We start from the raw sequence: 17,537 nt of genomic DNA on the forward strand, positions 1-17,537 counted from the left end.
GGGTTTCTAACGGAGCCGCGTGCCAGGGGCGGGGCCACGTGCGATTGGCCGCTCGAAGTCGGGGGCGGGCCCGCAGCGGGCCGGTCCGGCGGGCGCCGACAATGAGCCTCCATAAAAGGGAGCGGCGGGGGGCTAGAGCCCCGGATTGAGCCCTCCCTGCCCGGGGTCCCGACGCTCTAGGTGTCGGGGAGGCCCAGACGCGACCGTCGCAGGCCGGGCCGGCGAGCGGCGGGCGGCGGGGAGGGGGCTGCACGGGGCGGGAGGCGGGAGGCGGCTGCCAGCTTGCGCGCAGGCCTGCGCGCCAGTCCTCCGGCGTCCGGTCACCGAGAGCCCCCCCCGGCCGCGCCATGGCCGTGAAGGCCGAGGGCGCCGCGCTCGACTGCTTCGAGGTGACGCTCAAATGCGAGGAAGCGGAGGACGACGAGGAGGCCATGGTGGTGGCCGTAATCCCGCGGCCCGAGCCGATGCTCAGAGGTGAGAATGGGAGGGGAATGCCACTTCCGCGTCAGGGTCCGGGACTCGGGCTTCCCCCCCCACCAGTCGGGGGTCTGAGTACCCCCTCCCGCACCTCCAGTCTGGGGCCCAAGCGCCCCCAGTCCACTCCGGCCTGGTGCCCGGGCGCCCCCTTCCCCCTTCTGTCTGAGGCCCTGGCGCCCTCTTGCTCCACCCCCAGCGGGGTTTGGAATCTCAGGCCTCCCCGAATTCCCCCTCCCCCGCCCCCGCCCAGGGTCTGGAGCCTTCGATCCACGCCCCGCGAGCTCCGGATCTTCCGGTGCCCGAGCGCCCCCTCGCCCGGGCCCAGCACGACGGCTTCGAGGTGACGCTGGCGGGTCCCGCCCCCCGCCGCGGAGGCAGAGGCAGAGGCTGGCCCAGGGGCCAGGCCGCGTTCTAGGCCGAGGGCCGAGGGGCTGCAGGGCCTCCACGCCGGAGCTAGGGGCCCCGCACCTTGGTGTCCGGAGCGATTCGGTGGGTGGAGGCAGGCGCCGCTGCAGCCCGCCAAAAGGTGGATTGTAAGGGCGCTCCGTGCAGAAAGCTTTCCTACGCCCCCCTCACCATCCCCGGACCTTGCACTTGCATAAGCCACAGGTGTCAGATTCTAGCGCTGCAAGGGTGAAAGGGGTTGCATACGACACCTAGTTTTGGAAAAGGAGTGCTTGCTACGGGCGCCCTCAGCCACTCTAGAAGGGGATTGGCCTGGGGAGGGGGTTTGAGGAGCAGTCTGGAAGCACTCGCTTTCCCCTCCTCCCTCACCGATTTCTCCAGTCCTCAGGATCTTGCAAACCCTAAGAAAACAAAGAGCCACCTTAGTGGAAGACACAGTATTCATGAAAATGCAGAATCTTTTCGTTCCTAGATACCCCGTCCTTCAGGAGGACAGTACCCAAAAGGTTGAGAGCAAGGCCATTCATTTAGCCTCAGCAGGACATGATGATGTTTCCCTGCACTGCCTCTCCTTTTTGGAATCAAGAGTGCTATAAAATGAGGGAAATAAAGGCCACTACCCTTCTCAGAGCTTTCAATCCAAAAGAGAGGTTCTTTCTGTACTTCTGCTAATATTTCTCGAGTGCTCAGTGCCAGGCTGTCTCAGTTAACCCTCTCAACAACCCTGCGAGAGTATCCTCCTTCCCCAGAGAAGTGAATTCATTCAACAAGTATTTGGGGGCACCTCTTATATGTCAGGCACTGTTTTAGGCTGGGCATGCTAATCGCTATAAACAAAGTCGAAACTCTGCTCTTCTGAAACGTATATGTAGACACTAATGACCAAAGATAGATGAAGATAAATAAATGTATAGCATGTCAGGTGGTTCAGAGAACAGGAAATCAAAGTAAGGAGAAAAGAGTGAGGGTGTTTCATTTGGAATATCAAGTGGTCGGGAAAACCTTCTCTAATAAGGTGAATTTCGAACACAAACCAAAGGAAGCGAGGGAGAGAACCCTGTAGATAATTGGAGGTTAAGAATTTTTGGCAGAGAGACTAGCAAGTACAAAGGTCCTGAAGCAGAAGCTTCTTGAAAGATTTGGAGTGGGAAAGAAAAACAGACGAATTCAAGGGTTTTGGCCTGAGCGACTGGAAGGATGGACTTCCCATTTGCCGAGATGGAAAGACTGGAGTGCAGGCCTGCGGGAGATGGGGAGTTAAGGTTTGAACATGGCAAGTTTGAGAAGTTTATGACACATTCAAGCACAGATGTCAGATGGTAAGTAAGACATGTGAATCTAAATTCCCTGGGAGAGTCTGGTTAGAGGTATAGACGTGGGAGTTGTCAGCAGGCAGGCACTGGGATGAGACCACCAGAGGAAGGAGGTAGATAAAGATGGGGTCCCAGGACCGTTGTGGAATGCTCCAGTGATTCCAGTGTGGAGACTGAGTCACTCCTCATCAAACACTGCTGAATGCCACTACATGCCAGGCACTGTGCCGAGTGCTGGAGATACAGGTGTGAAGGATCAAAAATCCATGCTGTCTTGGACCTACAGTGTAGTCAGGAGACAAAGGGAACGAGTAGGAAATGAAGCAGTGAGGGGAACAGGGAGCTCAGGTGGGGCAGATGGCAGCTTTCTAAGGGACGGCAGACAAGCCTTGGGTGAGAAGACAGTTCTGTTCCGGAGAAGAGACTGGCACGGGTGCCCGAAAAAGAGCCCCAGTGAAGTAAGAGAAGAACCAATAGAAGGTGGTGCCCTGGAGTCCAAGTGACAAAAATCAAGATGGAAGAAGCCATCTGTCAAAGGACAAAGTTGAAGAGCTGACCGCTGGGTTTAGCATTGGTGACCTTGACGAGAGCTGTTTTGGAGGAGTGGTGGGAAAGAAAGCCCACCTGCAACCAGGAGATTCCTGCCCATGGTCACATGGGAGAGGGGTACAACCCAGCCTTGGAGCTAGACCTTCTGAGACCAAGCCAGTTCTCAGACCCATTTCAAATGCCACCTCTGCCAGGCAGTCCCCAGGTGCTAGGGTCTCCCATATTTGTCTTTCGCTCCATCTTCACAGGTGGGAGGGAGGTGCAGCCACGAGGGATCAGAAGCGCTGAGCTGCCAGGCTAACGTGGGTCTGAGCCTGCATCCTTTGCTGAGCTGAGAAGGGTTCCCATCCTGTCGGAGCTTATGGTCCACGTGCACAGGGAACAGGTGCCGTGTCGACCAGTAGGGACGAGCGAGGTCACCACTGCAAAGGCTTTGGGAGGGGAGGCTATTTCCGACAGGATGGGAGGCCTCTTGAAGGGGCCTCAACAAGTGGAGGAACAGGCATGGATGCCATTCACTGACCCGAGAAGGCTCATTGAGCGTCTCCTCTCCTACGTGCCAGGCCCTGCGGGGACAGTAAGATGACAACATTTACCATTCTTGTCTTCAAGGAAGTGCTTCGCCGTGGCCTGGTAGTCGCATATGGATATAATCACCTGCCAGGGGTTGGAGGTCAGGAAGGCTTCACAGGGCTGAGGATTTGAGCAGGGCCATGAAGGAAGTAGAGGAGTTTGCCAGACTGATGGGCTGCCGAGGCCGAAGACATGCAGGAACGCAGTCTGTTGGACTGAAATACCTGTTGGACCTGTGGTCCGAGACTAGATTGAGGTAGCGGGATGCCGAGGCATGTAGGCTGTGTTTATCGTGGCTAGTGCCTTGTGGACTCCAGGGGAGGGGAGAAAGAGACTCTAGGTGGGAAAGTTCCTTCCCTACATACGCCACCGCGTTTGGGGAATCCTGTTCTCTATAGTGTTGGTTGTGGGCACCTTCACTGACAATCCCCGACCCCTCCTCTCCCTCCGTAGTGGCCCAGCGGGCGAAGTCCCCACCGCCAAGGCCCAGCCTGCTAGAGGCAGGTGGCGATGGCTGTGAGGAGCCCAGGCAGCAGGTGTCTTGGGAGCAGGAGTTCCTGGTGGGGAACAGCCCGGGAGGCAGCGGGCGGGCGCTGTGCATGGTGTGCGGGGCCGAGATCCGGGCCCCCTCGGCGGACACGGCGCGCGCCCACATCCTGGAGCAGCACCCTCACACCCTGGACCTGAGCCCTTCCGAGAAGAGCAACATCCTGGAGGCCTGGAGTGAGGGGGTGGCCCTTTTGCAAGACTTCAAGGCCGAGCAGCCATCCCCGCCCCATTCAGGTAGCGGGGCTGGGGGAGGGGTGGAGGGGGAAGGCAAAGTCAGGACTCTCGTTGCTCACTGGCGTCTGCCCCCTTCAGACTCAGGCCAGGAGGTCGAAGTGGACCCAGACTCCGACCCGGACCCTGCCGAAATGCCAGCAGAGATTGTCGTTCTCCTCGACTCCGAGGACAACCCCTGCCTCCCTAGACGGAGCCGGCCCAGGGGACTCCGCCCTCTGGAGCTTCCTGGTCAGTCATCCCAAAGCCTTGGAGGCTGGGTTGGGGGGGAGGGGAAGCATGGGCCCTGCCATCTGGGTGGAGAGAGGCTGCTGGGCAGGCACCTTCAGCAGCCCTGTGGTTACGGCAATCAGGCCTCTTAAAAAGGTCTTGTCTCTTGCAGCGGCCCCTGTCCCAGAGCCGGTAAGCAAGAAGCCACGTGGTCAGAGATGGAAGGAGCCCCCTGGGGAGGAGCCGGTCAGAAAGAAAAGAGGCAGACCCGTGACCAAAACCCTGGACCTGGACCCGGACCCGGACCCAGGTGAAGGCGAGGAAGGTGTGGGCTTCAGGAGGAAAGCTAGGACCCTGAGGGGGCTGGGGGGATGCGTGGCAGAGGGCACCTGCACCTCAGCTGAGGCCGTGGGCTCAGCCCTTGGGAGTCTGACCTCACAGTTCCATCCTGTCCTCCCTTCCAGATCCCCCCTCACCCGACTCACCCACCGAGACTTTTGCGGCTCCCGCCGAGGTCCGACACTTCACCGACGGCAGCTTCCCCGCTGGCTTCGTCCTCCAGCTCTTCTCCCACACCCAGCTCAGGGCCTCAAACAGCAAGGACTCGCCCAAAGAGGGGAGAGTGGCAGAAAGAGGCCTTCTCCAGCCGGAAAGCCCCTCCCCAGGTGAGCTCCTGAGCGGGGATGACAAGTGGGGGGTCAGGAAGGCCACATCCCGGGGGTCTGGCCTCCACAAGGCTGCTCGGCAGCAGAGCCCAGGGTAGAGGTGGCTGGTGCTCCAGTCCCCTGGGAGCGGGGCCGAGGGCAGGTGGATTTAAATACAGTGGCCAGCCAGAGAGCTGAGTTTTTCTGCGAGCTCCTTGGGAGCGTCCTGGCTGGTCGCTAGGTTGGGTTAGGCCAGTGCTCCCCAAAGCCCGACACCCATCACCACAGTTAAGGTTGATTCCAGCTGGAGCCTGAGGTGCCCTCCTTGGCCCCGGTGGACCAGGGGCCTAACTGGGACCGATAGCAGAATAGACGGGGCGAACACTCAGCAGACACCTCAGCTCAGTTTACGTCTAATAATAGCAGTAAGCGCTTGTGTTTTTATCATGTTCTCCGATTTTAAGAAACTTTCATATGCAGCTCATCTGGCCCTTATAAAAGTATCTTTTCCAGATGGACCGACTGAGTCTCAGAGAGACGGTTCCTCCTCTACGGTCCTTGTATTCATTTCCTGAGACTGCTGTAACAAACTACCACAAACTTCGTGGCTTACAACAACACAGATACACTACTTTTTAGTCCCGGAGGTCAGAGGACTGGAACAGGTCTCACTGGGCTACAATCAGGGTGTCAGCAGGGTTGAGTTCCGTTCTGGCTCCTAAAGGAGGAAGTCTTGCCTCTTCCAGCTTCTAGCAGCTGCCTGTGTTCCTTGGCTTGTGCCCTCCTTCCATCTTCAAAGCAGGCCGTGGCCAGTGCAGTCTTCCTCAGGATGCCATTTTTGGGTCTGAGTCTTCTGCCTTCTCCTTCCCCTTTAAAGACCCTTGTGATTACACTGAGCCCACCCAGATCATCCAGATCTCTATTTTATTTTAAAGTTGGCTGATTAACAATGTCAGTTCCATCTGTAGTCTTAATTCTTCCTTGCCGTGTAAGATACTGTATTCACAGGTCCTGGGGATTAGGACTTGAAATGTTTGGGGGACCGGTATACTGCTACCACAGTCACGTAACCCAGCAGTAGCAGAGTTGAGATGAGACTGGCCTGTGTTCCAGCAGGGCAGGGCTCAGCCTGGTTCCTCTCTCTCTTCGTCTCGCCAGGCCAGGCCCTGCTTGCAGCATCTCAGGCGCAAAAAAATGGTTTTTCTTTTTTTTTTTTTTTGGCTGCGTTGGATCTTCGTTGCTGCACACGGGCTTTCTCTAGTTGTGGCGAGCGGGGGCTACTCTTCATTGCGGTGCGCAGGCTTCTCATTGCGGTGGCTTCTCTTGTTGCAGAGCACAGGCTCTAGGTGCACGGGCTTCAGTAGTTGTGGCTCGCAGGCTCTAGAGCGCAGCCTCAGTAGTTGTGGCGCACGGGCTTAGTTGCTCCGCAGCGTGTGGGATCTTCCCGGACCAGGGCTCGAACCCGTGTCCCCTGCATTGGCAGGCAGACTCTTAACCACTGTGCCACCAGGGAAGCCCCAGAAATTGGTTCTTGAAGGAGTGAATGTGTGACACAGAGTGCCTCGTCCCGCCTGCCTGAAATGGGCGTTTGGAGTTGGAGCCCTGAGAAAGATGGCACACAGGGTGCTGGAGGCTCCCCAGAGCAGGGCTCTCAAAAAGGAGGTGTACTTTTTGCCTAAAGAAAAAGGCAAACCTGTCACTTCAGCCCACATCACTCAGTGGTGACCACTGTCAAAAATTTGGCTTGCATCCTTCAGACTTTTTACAAAGCTCTGTGTGCACGTCTCTGCACGTGTGCTTTCATCTATTTATCTTTTACCACTTTTTCTAGTCTGGAGGCAGGCCTCACCCCTGTGAGGTTTTAACTGTCTCAGGTTTCAGCTTGAGTCACCTTCCAGTCCTGCTTCCCCAGGACCGTGCTCTGCCTGGACTTGAGTGTTTCCCAGGCCCCCTCGTATTGTCAGTGGACCCCTGCTCCAAATGGCTGATCTCTTCCACTGACTGATGAGTCTTCTGGGTTCATTCTTGAAAGTGGGGCCTTTATTTTGACCCCTGGGGTACCCTGTGCCCAAACCCCACCTGTGTGGAGTGACCAATAGGTGAAAAGGGCATCCTTGAGATCTCAGGTTTATTTGGGGTGAATGGGCAAAGCCTGAGATTTGGGGTTCAGCAAGCTGATTGAATGATGTGAGAGGGATGGAGGGGGCTGAGAGGTGTTCTCGGCAGAGGCAGGGACCTATGGAGGTTGGAGACGGTCCAGAAACTGCAGGAGGTACTAAGTGACACAGCAGCAAGTGTTCCTGCAGCCCAGCTATGGGAAATGACAGGAGTGCCATAGCCTTTATCGCCACGAAACTCACAGTCTGCCTAAGGGTACAAGTCAGCAAATAGAGAATAGTGTGGTGCCCACGATGGTTCTGTGCAGAGCACAGGCTCCAGACCAGTGGTTTCAGGTTGGTTTGGGGTTTTAAGTACCCAAAGCTCAGATTTCTCAGGAACCTGTGAGGCTTCAACCAGAATGTCTCTACTTTGAGTTGTTTTATTTATTGAAGCTCTTCAAAGATCTTATTTGAGTAAAGATCCTACCACTTTAAAAAAGATTAAAAATCAAGGATATAAAAGTTGGGGGGCGGGGAGTCACTGTGGTCAGGTCAGCTGACCTGATGGATATGAGTGTGAAGCGGTCAGGGACGACTTGCTGGACTTCCAGGGGCCTCCCAGGGTGAAGGCGGGGAAGGCGTCCCAGCCAGGAGAGGAGGTGAGCCCTGAGGGCCCACTCGCAGACAGTGGAAAAAAGCCTCCTGCTGGGTGTGTGTGTGTGTGTGTGCGCGCGCGTGCGTGCGCGAGAGAGAGAGAGCACCTAGAACAGGGCCTGGTGTGTGTGTGTGTGTCAGCACCTAGAACAGGGCCTGGGGTGTGTGTGTGTGTCAGCACCTAGAACAGGGCCTGGGGTGTGTGTGTGTGTGTGTCAGCACCTAGAACAGGGCCTGGGGTGTGTGTGTGTGTGTCAGCACCTAGAACAGGGCCTGGGGGTGTGTGTGTGTGTGTGTCAGCACCTAGAACAGGGCCTGGGGTGTGTGTGTGTGTGTGTCAGCACCTAGAACAGGGCCTGGCACCAAGAAAGCCCTCAGGAAAGATTTTTTGACAGATGAGTGGATGGCGGCTGCCTTCACTTGTCATTCTGGTGGTAACATTTCCAGAGTCTCTGCTCAGAGACAAGCCTTAGTGAGAAATGAGGGAAGTGGGCCCCAGCCACCCCCTGGAGAAGGTGTACACATTTACACACACATGCACAAGTGTGGAGGAAGGGGAGGGGGATGAAGCTGGGGAAGCAGAGGGGTTGGGCCGGGAGGGAAGTCGGGGTGGTTCTGGGGTTGGGGTGCTGAGGGGACTCAGCTTGTCCCAGGGACAGAGAAGTCCTCTTGGCTTGCTCTCTGATGGCCCGGGGCTCTGCTCATGCACTGCTTCTGAAAGAAGATCTCTCTACCACACCTCAGGCCTCGCTCTCCTGAAACTCCCCTCCCCACCACCCACCCCTTTGCCCTCCCTGCTATCAGGAAGAATTGGCACTTAATTCCAATGTACTGAGTTCTTTTAATATATTATTTCCTGAAATCCACAGGACCACCTTATAAAGGATTATTATGTCCACTTTACAGAAGAGGAAACTGAGCCTTGGGCAGGTGTGTTTCGCCCATGCGGCACCCCGCCTGCAGTGAGGGCCAGGAATCAGTTCTCTGTCAGACCAGGAGCTGTTCTTTCCTCTGGGTCTTCCCCATCAGCCTACGCAAAGCTGTTGTTTCTCCCTTCTTGACCCCTCATCCCATCGTAGCCACTGTCCCATTTATCCCCAAGCCTTTTCAGCAAAGCTGGAGAGCTCTTCTGTACTGTCTCCAGTCTGTCTTTAGAAGCCACTTGAGTCAAACTCATGCTCACCACCCCACACTAAAATGGCTTTTTTGGCAACATTGCCATTGACTTCCATAAAGTTAGATCTGGTGGTCAGTTCTCAGTCCTTATCTTTCCTGACCTGGCAAAAACAAGGAACCCCTCCCTCCTTCCCTCCTTCCTGGAGACCCTTTCTGCCCTTGGTCTCTCAGGCAGCAGCATGCCTGGGTTGCACCTGCGTCTCTTGCTTGTTCTTTCCTAGCTCCCCAAATGGGGATCCTATGGTGGTTTTTCTTCCCATTTCTAGAACATATGCTCCTTTAGGTCAAGATGTTTGCCTGTTTCATTTACTGTGATATCCCCAGTGCCCAGCACGGAATAGGTGCTGCTTCTGTATTTGGTGAATGAATGAATGACCCAGCCGTGGGTCAGGATCTGCACTCACGCCCTGGGTGATCCCGTCCAGGCTCACAGCTTGAAGTACGGTTCTCGTGCTCACGGTCCCACCTTTCTCCTCCACCCCAGACCTCTCCCTCCGGTTCCAGCCTCTCTCTTACCCATATGACGTGTCTGATTGGTTGCCTAAAAGATCCCCCAAACTCGGAGTTTCTGACGGCGTTTCTGAATGGAACCCCCAGTCTCCTCCCCTCACCTCCAGCCACTCTATTCCCCCCCAGTCTTCCCTTCCCGAGGAAGCTGGCAGCCCCGTTCTTCAGTTCGCTTGGACCAAACCCTCAGAGTCATCTTCTGTCTCTCTCAGACCCCACATCCGTCCATCAGCAAATCCTGTTAGCCCCACCTCCAGGATGCTCAGAATTGACCCCCCTGTCACTACCCCCTACTGCTGCTACTTTCATCCAAGCTTCCTTAACAACCTTTGAACTTGTCTCCTGGCTTCTGATATTTGCCCTCTGTGGTCGGTCTCATACAGCAGCCAGAGCCCCTGTTGAAAACCCAGGTGGGATCCTGGCACTGCTCTGCTCAGAGCCCTCCAGCGCCGTCGCTGTCGCACTTCAGATAAAAGTCAGAGTCCTCGTGGAGACCGGTGGTCCTCAAACCAGGATCTTCACCTCTTCTGCCCACCAGGGCATCTGCATTTGCTCTTCCTCCCGCCAGGAATGCTGTTCCCCAGCTAGACACGCCGCTGACTCCTCGCTTCCTGTACGTTTTGCTCACGCGTCAGCTCTGTGAGGCCCTCCCTGCTACCCCGTCCCCTTCCCTGGTGTACTTTTTTACTTTGCTTCTGTCTGTATATATCGCATTGCATTCTTGCTTTGCTCATCCTGTTTATTGGCTCTCACGACTGGAATGTCAATTCCAGGAAGGCCACTTGGCCTGCACCATGTCCTGGGGAACCCCCAGCAACTGGACTAGTGTTGGGCACAGTATAGTTGCCCAGTAAGTTATTGTTGAATTAAGGAGCCAATGAGTAGGCTCCCCCTGCCCTCAAGGAGCTTAGAGTTTGTCAGGGAGACAAACCAGCTCGTGTGACTACAAAGCAGAATTTGTTCAGTCGCACGACCCAGTGGCAGCCATTGAGTCATTTTAAATCCCGGCAAACAGTACAGCAAAATTGTACCTGTTTTCTCTGCCAGATTTTAAATCACTGGGTCTCTAGAAGCAGTGCAGAAGAAAACCACAAATAATATAGACACCGCAACAGTTACAATCACCATTTTCTGGCTTTGTTTTTTGACGTAACTTTTGCGCATGCCCATGCCGAACCGGACATTTTGGTACCTGAACGGTGGCTGTCAGCAGTTCACGTTCCCCTGTCTTAAGGCCTGGTTCTGCCCCTTGTGAGTAGCTTCTCCACGCTGCTAAGGTGGACGTCTGACCCCTGCGTGGTAGGTATTGACTCGGGAGGTGAAGAGCCTGGTTGAGGTTCCAAAGCAGAGCTGGATGTTAACCCGGGACTCTCCGTCCAGTGCTCTCTCCTCCGCCCTGCATATTCCCCTGGGAGCTCCTTTGTGGGCACAGTCATGTCTGCTGCTTCGGGGTGCTCCCCACCCCACCACCTCTGCCCACACAAGGCAGAACCCGTCAGGCTAGGGTGCCCGGTAAGTTCCAGACGAAACGGAGTCAGCTGAAGGTAGTTGAGGGGAGCGGAGTGCAGCGCTAAGCGTCCGTGCGCCAGAATCCACGAGGGGGGAAGGCTGCAGGGGCCGCGCTGATGCCTGAGGAGGCGGGATGCCCTTGGGGTTGGTGCTGGTCCTTGGATGAACTAGGAGCACAGCCTCCCACTGTCCCCGTGCTTCTCCTCAGACCACAGGGTCTGGGCTATGGAATTGAAGGCCAGGAAATGGGGGTGTGGTTTACAGAGACCCTCGGGGGACATCCTCAAGGTGGATTGTCTGGAGGGCCCTGACTCTCTCTCTGCTCCCATCCTTGCCCAGCTCCCCCTCCGGGGCTTCGCGGGACGCTGGATCTCCAGGTTATCCGCGTGCGGCTGGAGGAGCCCCCGGCAGTCAGCCTCCTGCAAGACTGGTCCAAGCATCCCCAGGGCACCAAGGGTGTGGGAGCAGGTGACAGCCCAGACTGGCCCGCGGTTCTGTCGGAATCCAGCACCACTGTCGGGGGGCAGCCAGAGGCAGGGAGTGGCCTGTAGGTTCCTGCTTTTCGGGGGGGTGGGAGAGGAGGCATTGTCCCCCTTCGGCTTATCACTCAGAGCTGCCCAGCTCGGCCACCTGATGGAGAGTAAAACCAGGTGCCAAGGCAGGAGGGGAAGGTGGGCAGCGTCCGCTATGGCTCGGGGACGCTGGAGAACGTCTCCCCGAGGTGAGGCGTGAGGCCAGGCCCTGAGGGGGCGGGGGTGCCAAGGGCTGTCGTGCGGTAGGGCATTGGGCCTATGGAGAACACCCACCCTATCCTTTTGCTGACCCAGACCTCTCTGTCCCCCTGACCTCCTCCCACCCTCTCAGCCCCCCACCATTCTCCCTTGGCACAGTGCCTTACGCAAGAGGTGGTCGTGGTCGTGACGGTGTTGAACTGAGTCCCACTACCTCGGGGGACGCCTCTCCTCCCCCACCTGTTTAGGCTCCTAAATCAGGAGGCCTCCATTACCTCTTCCTGCTCCATCCCTGCAGGTGGCTGAAGCAGCCTACCTGGGGGCTCGGTCACTCACACTCTCCTCTTCACCCCTTTTCCTGTTGTATATATCTCCTTTGTTGACAATAAATTATTTTTTTTTATTAAGAGAGTTACGTCTGGGCCATCATTGGGGGAAGGGGTTTGCTAGCAGGATATCCGGCTTCCTGGAGTGACCTTGAGGAGGGCTAAGAGGTGGTCCTGTGTGTGAGCCAGAAAGCTGCTGCCCCAGAGGCTGGAACAGGGTCAGGGCAGGCTTTGTTGGGCCAGCAGACCGAGGCTGAGTCAGTCAGCAGGGCACCTCGCCCCCTCCCCTTACCCGTGCCCTCCAAATGGGGTCAGAAACACCTTTAACATGTCGTACCTTCTGACTCACTTGGTAAGCCTCTGTCTGTCCAAGACAGGCCACGCTGGGGGGCCCAGGGGAGGAGCTGAGACTTAACATGACCTTTACAAAGTGCCCTGGCTGTGGCCAGCGTGCAGGGGAAGAGAAACCTCCCCTCCCCCTGCCCCAGGAAAGGAAGGCAGGCGGTGGGGTCCTGAACGCCCCCAACCTTTCAGCGCTGAACACTCGGCCTCATGGTCTGCCCGCCCTCTCCTCGGCTTAATTACACCAAGCCTTTGGCTGGTTTTCCTGTTCCCCGACTCTTCACCAGACTCCTAACCCCTTATCCTCCTAAGTTAACCATCACCAGCCAAATCTGTGTAGGGTTGTGGTTTTCCTCTTTGGTGAAGGGGGCTCTCAAGAGAGGCACAGAGGGCTCTCAGATCCCAAACTTCACTGTCCCGTTCAGAGTCCAGGGGTGAGTGGGATAAATAGCGCCATCCACCCTCTGCAGCTGGACGGCTCCACTGCTCCTGCTGGATCCCGCGCAGCCGGGGAGAGGCGGGGCAGAGGCAGGACTCACAGGGCAGTTGTTCCTGTATGACACCAACCCCGTCAGGTTTTGAGACTGACCAGAGAGCTGGTCCCTAAATTAGGAAGGGTCTGGGCTTGAGCGCGCTGTGCTGTGTGCCTGTCTGAGCTGGTGTCACCCATGGGCTCAGCCAGGTGTGAGTGATCTCAGCGTGGTTGGCTCATGGGAAGTGGTCCTTTCTCCCCATCTGACAAGCTCGGGAGAAAGAGCCCCGGGACATCTGGGGCCCTCTTCCAGGGGAGACCAGAAGATTTGTGGTGTGGGGGGGGGAAAGAGGGCAAGGATTCAGGACCCCTCGTGTCTAGGGCGGCTGCACCAGCGCGTGATGTTGGGGGGCCATAGAACTACCCTGTATCTCTACCACCATTTCTGCAAATTGGCAAAACTTGTATCCTTCCTAATAGGAAGGAATGAGTAATGCTGAAAGTCTGACTCTGAAACACAGACTATGAATTGTCACAGGTGGTCGCTGTCCGTCCTTTCAATCGTGTGACTGTGTTTACATTTATGCCAATGTGCTTTTAAAACAATGTGGCTGTGTTGCTGGGTGGTGACAGTTGGGAGAACTTATATAAAAGCTCATGGTGCAATTGTGAAGCTACATGCACCTTCGCGGCTGTTAATTATGATTGAAGGTTTGGCCCGCTAGACTGTGAGCTCCTTCTGGGCGAGGGCTGGATTGCATTGACTTCATTTTCCTAGCGCCCTGCATAGGGCCTGGCGCATAGTAGGTGCTTAATAAATGTTTGTCTGGTGCCCTCTTGGTGTGTATTCCTATGCGACGTTTTTGCAGTGCAGGCCGGTCCCTGCAGTGTGGTCCTCTGCACGAGGTGGCTGCCATGGTGACTGCTGGTGACGTGGTTGTTCCATGGCTTAAGCCCCACATCCTGGGTGGCAGGGATTTGTCCAGCCTCGGCCAGGACCCCAGGGACTCTGTGAGCATGTTTGGCTGGGAGCTGCCTGTGGGCACCTCTGGGCTTCCAGGGAGAGGCGGAGAGAGTGGAGCCCGGGGCGTGGCTCCACCCAGAGTGCAGAAGGGAGTTTCTGAACGTAGGTGAAGGATTGCTTGGGGTCCGCCGCCTGGGCCAGAGCCACAGTCCTAGAGCCTGTGACACCAAGAAAGCCTCCTTTGCAAATATCAGCGACCTGAGTGGTTGATGGTGGTGACGTTCTCCAGGTGTGATGCTGAAGTCCAGCCACGACCAAGTGAAAGAGCGGGGGAAGAGGATGCCGCCGCCCGACCCCTGAGCCGTACCCCCGCCCCTAGTCCCCAGTACTCCTTTGTGCTCTGAAGGCGGCCACCTGCCACCCTTCACAACTGCCCTCCTTGGGGTCCAGTCAGGGAGCTCTTTTTGGAGACCAGTGACAGCCCTGAGGGCAAAGCCAGTCCGAAACCAGGGAAGAAGTAGCCCCTTCCCTCCTTGAAGAGAAACTGCAGCGTGTACGGCCGTGGTTGGAAAGGAGGGAGCACGGTTGGAAAAGGGGGAGGCTCACTGGCTGGGCCCCCGTGCAGCGCCAAGTCCTGTCACTGCTCTGGTCCGGACTCCGCGGCTCCTCCAACCCGCTCGCCCTTTCCAGGGGCCCCCCACCCCATTCCTCACACACACAGCCAGGCTGCAGTGTGGCTGGAATGAGACTGCCTTCAGGGCCCTTTGTGGAGTCCTGCGCACCCCTGAGGTGTGGAGGAGGCTGGGGGCTGGGGTGGGAGAGCGTCTCTGAGGGGACTGCAGCCTCTGCGTCTGTCCCCACGGAGGGTCTTTCAGGAAGGGGGCACCCAGCTGACCTCCGCAAGGCAGGATGGAGGCTGCTGCTTGCAGGTGTGACAGGTAAGGTGACTCCACAGCACGCCAGTGTGTCTGTTTCCCACCTTCCTGGAACCAGGTGCCTTCATATCACCGAATCTGGCCCGTCCCTTTCTTCCCTCGAGCAAATAGCCTCACTCCGTGGACAGAGTGCACCACGAGAAAGGAAGAGAAAGGAAACAGAGCCACCTCTTTGGCCGCCCTAACACCAACAGCAAAGCCTCAGGTCTCCTCAGGCCCCGCATCTAGGAGGCCCGGGCAAGCAGGGGCTGGGACAAGCACCCTGCAGGGTCAGCTTGCGCAGCCGTGGATGAAGGCCCCTGGGCAGCCACGGTGCTGGGAACTGTGAGGTGCAGACAGGACACCTGCCCTGGTCTCCACTGTGGGTCACCCCACCTTGTGCCCGTGATACAGGTGAGGAAACTGAGGCACCTTGAGCTGCATGTGGTACCTTGCCTGCCATCCCAGAGCGGCTAAAGGAGCAGAACCTGGCTGAGCCCAGGTCTGTCTGACTGCAGAGCTGTTGTCTCCGGCACGCCATGGCCTGTTTGTGCTTTAGGAAGACCCTGACACACCTTCCCTCCAGAGCCTGGGGACCCACGGTAGGTTCAGGGCTTGGGGCTGGAGTGGACGCAGATGGGAGTCGGGAAGCTCATTCGAGACAACAAGTGCTCACACCTCCTTTGCTCAGGAGCATGATAGTGGTGCCTAGTGCCCCTGCCTTGCCAACTTCCAGAGTCCTCCAGGGCCTGGCCCCTGCTGGGATCATGCCCTGTGCCTGGCAGTACCCACTGGAGGGGCTCACGGCAATGTGGAGAGGTGCTCATCACACCTGTCTCAGGCAACGATGTCTGGGAACCAAGCTGAGGGCTTTGAGGGTGTAGGGAGTCCTGTTCCTCACCTGCCTCTTTCTCCTGAAAGGCTCCTGGGCCCCTGGTGGGTCCCGCCTGCTGGCCCTGGCCTCCCTCAGCGACCTCTGACCCTGGCTCAGGCTGGACTTGGTATTTGGAGGCTACAAAAGCAGTGCCAGGTGCAATGATGTCCACATGAGCTTGGGCTGCCCTCGGGGACAGGGCAGAGGGAGGGGCTTCTCCTTTCCAGACCCTGCCCTGTCCCTTCCACTCCTTCTCCTTGACCCGACCACTTGCCCACCATGGCACCCACATCTTCCTGGGTGAGTGGTTGGCCTCAGAGAGACTAGTCCATGGCCCTCCAAGGTTAAGATCGCTGTGCTGTTCAAAGCTCAGGCTCAAGGGGCCACGCAGACCCAGGCTCACAGCTGCCAGCTGGATGAGAGGCATTCACGGATCAGGTGTTTTGAATATAGCTGTGAACAAGAGAGACAGCACCCCAGCTCTCCCCACACCCCCATTCCAGGGGAGGCAGACGGCAAACTAGGCGCTTCTCAGTGTGTCCAGCAGGGAAGAGCACTGGGCGTGACGGAAGGGCACTATTCTTTTTTCTTTTCTTTTCTTTCTCTTTTGATCATGGACATTTTTTTTTTCCCCCACACTGCGCGACTTACGAGATCTTAGTTCCCCGACCAGGGATCAAACCCGGGCCCTTGGCAGTAAAAACGCGGAGTCCTAACCACTGGACTGCCAGCGAATTCCCAATGATGGACATCTTCAAACACACCCAAAAGAAGAGACAGAGAGAGAGAGGAGAACAATGAACCCTGATGTATCCCAGCTTCAACAAATATGGCCAATTTGGGTTTATCTTTATCTCCCCACATCTCCTTCTCTTCTGGATTATTTAAAAGCAAATCCCAGACATTGTATCATTTCATCTGTAAATAGGTCTGTTCGTGTCTCTAGGAAATTCAGACTCTTTTCAGTAAAATATATATCACACTTTAAAAACTAATAATCCCTTAATGTCATTTAATATCTACACAGTGTTCACATCCCCCAATTGGTCCATGAATATCTTAAAAAAAACCTTTTTTTAATTGTGGGAAAATACATATAACATGAAATTTACCATTTTCTTTTTTTTTTTTAATTTAATTAATTTATTTATTTTTGGCTGTGTTGGGTCTTCGTTTCTGTACGAGGGCTTTCTCTAGTTGTGGCAAGCGGGGGCCACTCTTCATCGCGGTGCGCGGGCCTCTCACTATCGGCCTCTCTTGTTGTGGAGCACAGGCTCCAGACGCGCAGGCTCAGTAATTGTGGCTCACGGGCCCAGTTGCTCCGCGGCATGTGGGATCTTCCCAAACCAGGGCTCAAACCCGTGTCCCCTGCATTAGCAGGCAGATTCTCAACCACTGCGCTACCAGGGAAGCCCCAAAATTTACCATTTTCAAGTGTCCAGTTTAATAGTAAGCACGTTCACATTGTTGCGCAACCGATCTCCAGAACTCTGCCATGAATCTTTTCACAACTGATTTCTTTGAATCAGGGTCTAAGTACATTCCACACACTGCATTTGGTTGATGGGTTTCAACCTGTAACAGCCTTTCTTTCCTCTTTCTCCCTATTTCTTTTCTTTTTTCTTAAGAACACGGTGGCTTGTTCTGTGGACAGAATTTCCTCCGTTCTGGATTTGACTGATTGCATTCCCATGATATCCTTGCATGTTCATTCGTCAAGGGGTGCAGTTTTGAGTTGGGGGCTAGAGAGGGCTTCCTCTGGAGACATTTAAGCACAGAGAGAGCCAGGCAGTTACATAGGGAAAGGGAGTTCAGGGCAAAGGGGACAAGGAGGGCCAAAGTCCTGTGGCTTTCGTTCCCCAGGGATTCACAGACAGCCTGCTATGTGCCCAGCACTGTTGGAACCACCAAGGACACCACCAGGGCCAGAAAATGTCCCTGCTGTCCTTGGGGCTGGGGACCTCAGCCACTGTCCTCCCTAGGGAGGATGGGGAGGTGGTAGGGAGAGTGGGAGTGTT

General features: G+C 56.1%; 1 protein-coding gene and 1 long non-coding RNA gene across 11 annotated transcripts; one reads left to right on the forward strand and one right to left on the reverse strand.

Annotated features, from left to right (window-relative positions):
- The first annotated feature begins 102 nt into the window (after positions 1–102).
- On the forward strand, positions 103–12,036 carry SPINDOC (spindlin interactor and repressor of chromatin binding). Of its 10 annotated transcripts, none has more exons than XM_082477163.1 (8): positions 106–474; positions 728–817; positions 3,771–4,100; positions 4,179–4,328; positions 4,480–4,632; positions 4,772–4,972; positions 9,771–10,000; positions 11,236–12,036. In XM_082477163.1, exons 1-8 carry the CDS (start codon positions 348–350, stop codon positions 11,626–11,628), a joined length of 1,674 nt encoding a protein of 557 aa, XP_082333289.1. In that variant the 5' UTR covers positions 106–347; the 3' UTR covers positions 11,629–12,036. The 10 variants fall into 10 exon arrangements, with proteins under 10 accessions (XP_082333293.1, XP_082333289.1, XP_082333290.1 ...); XM_082477165.1 differs by having other exon boundaries at positions 111–474; positions 4,480–4,617; XM_082477167.1 differs by lacking the exon at positions 4,480–4,632 and having other exon boundaries at positions 103–474.
- LOC309668013 lies at positions 6,150–9,764 on the reverse strand. Its single transcript, XR_014268033.1, has 2 exons — positions 8,008–9,764; positions 6,150–7,965 (listed from the first exon to the last, which is right to left on the reverse strand). It is a non-coding gene; the product is annotated as an uncharacterized lncRNA (long non-coding RNA).
- Positions 12,037–17,537: the final 5,501 nt, after the last annotated feature.

This window comes from Balaenoptera physalus, assembly GCF_965194825.1.
Source record: "Balaenoptera physalus genome assembly, chromosome: 10".
Lineage (NCBI taxonomy): Eukaryota > Metazoa > Chordata > Mammalia > Artiodactyla > Balaenopteridae > Balaenoptera > Balaenoptera physalus.

Coding starts and splice junctions, on each gene's coding strand:
- SPINDOC (XM_082477163.1), top strand. CDS start 348: ATGGCCGTGAAGGCCGAGGGCGCCGCGCTCGACTGCTTCGAGGTGACG. Junction 475..727: donor GCCCGAGCCGATGCTCAGAG/GTGAGAATGGGA, acceptor GCCCCCGCCCAG/GGTCTGGAGCCTTCGATCCA. Junction 4,633..4,771: donor CCCAGGTGAAGGCGAGGAAG/GTGTGGGCTTCA, acceptor CCTCCCTTCCAG/ATCCCCCCTCACCCGACTCA.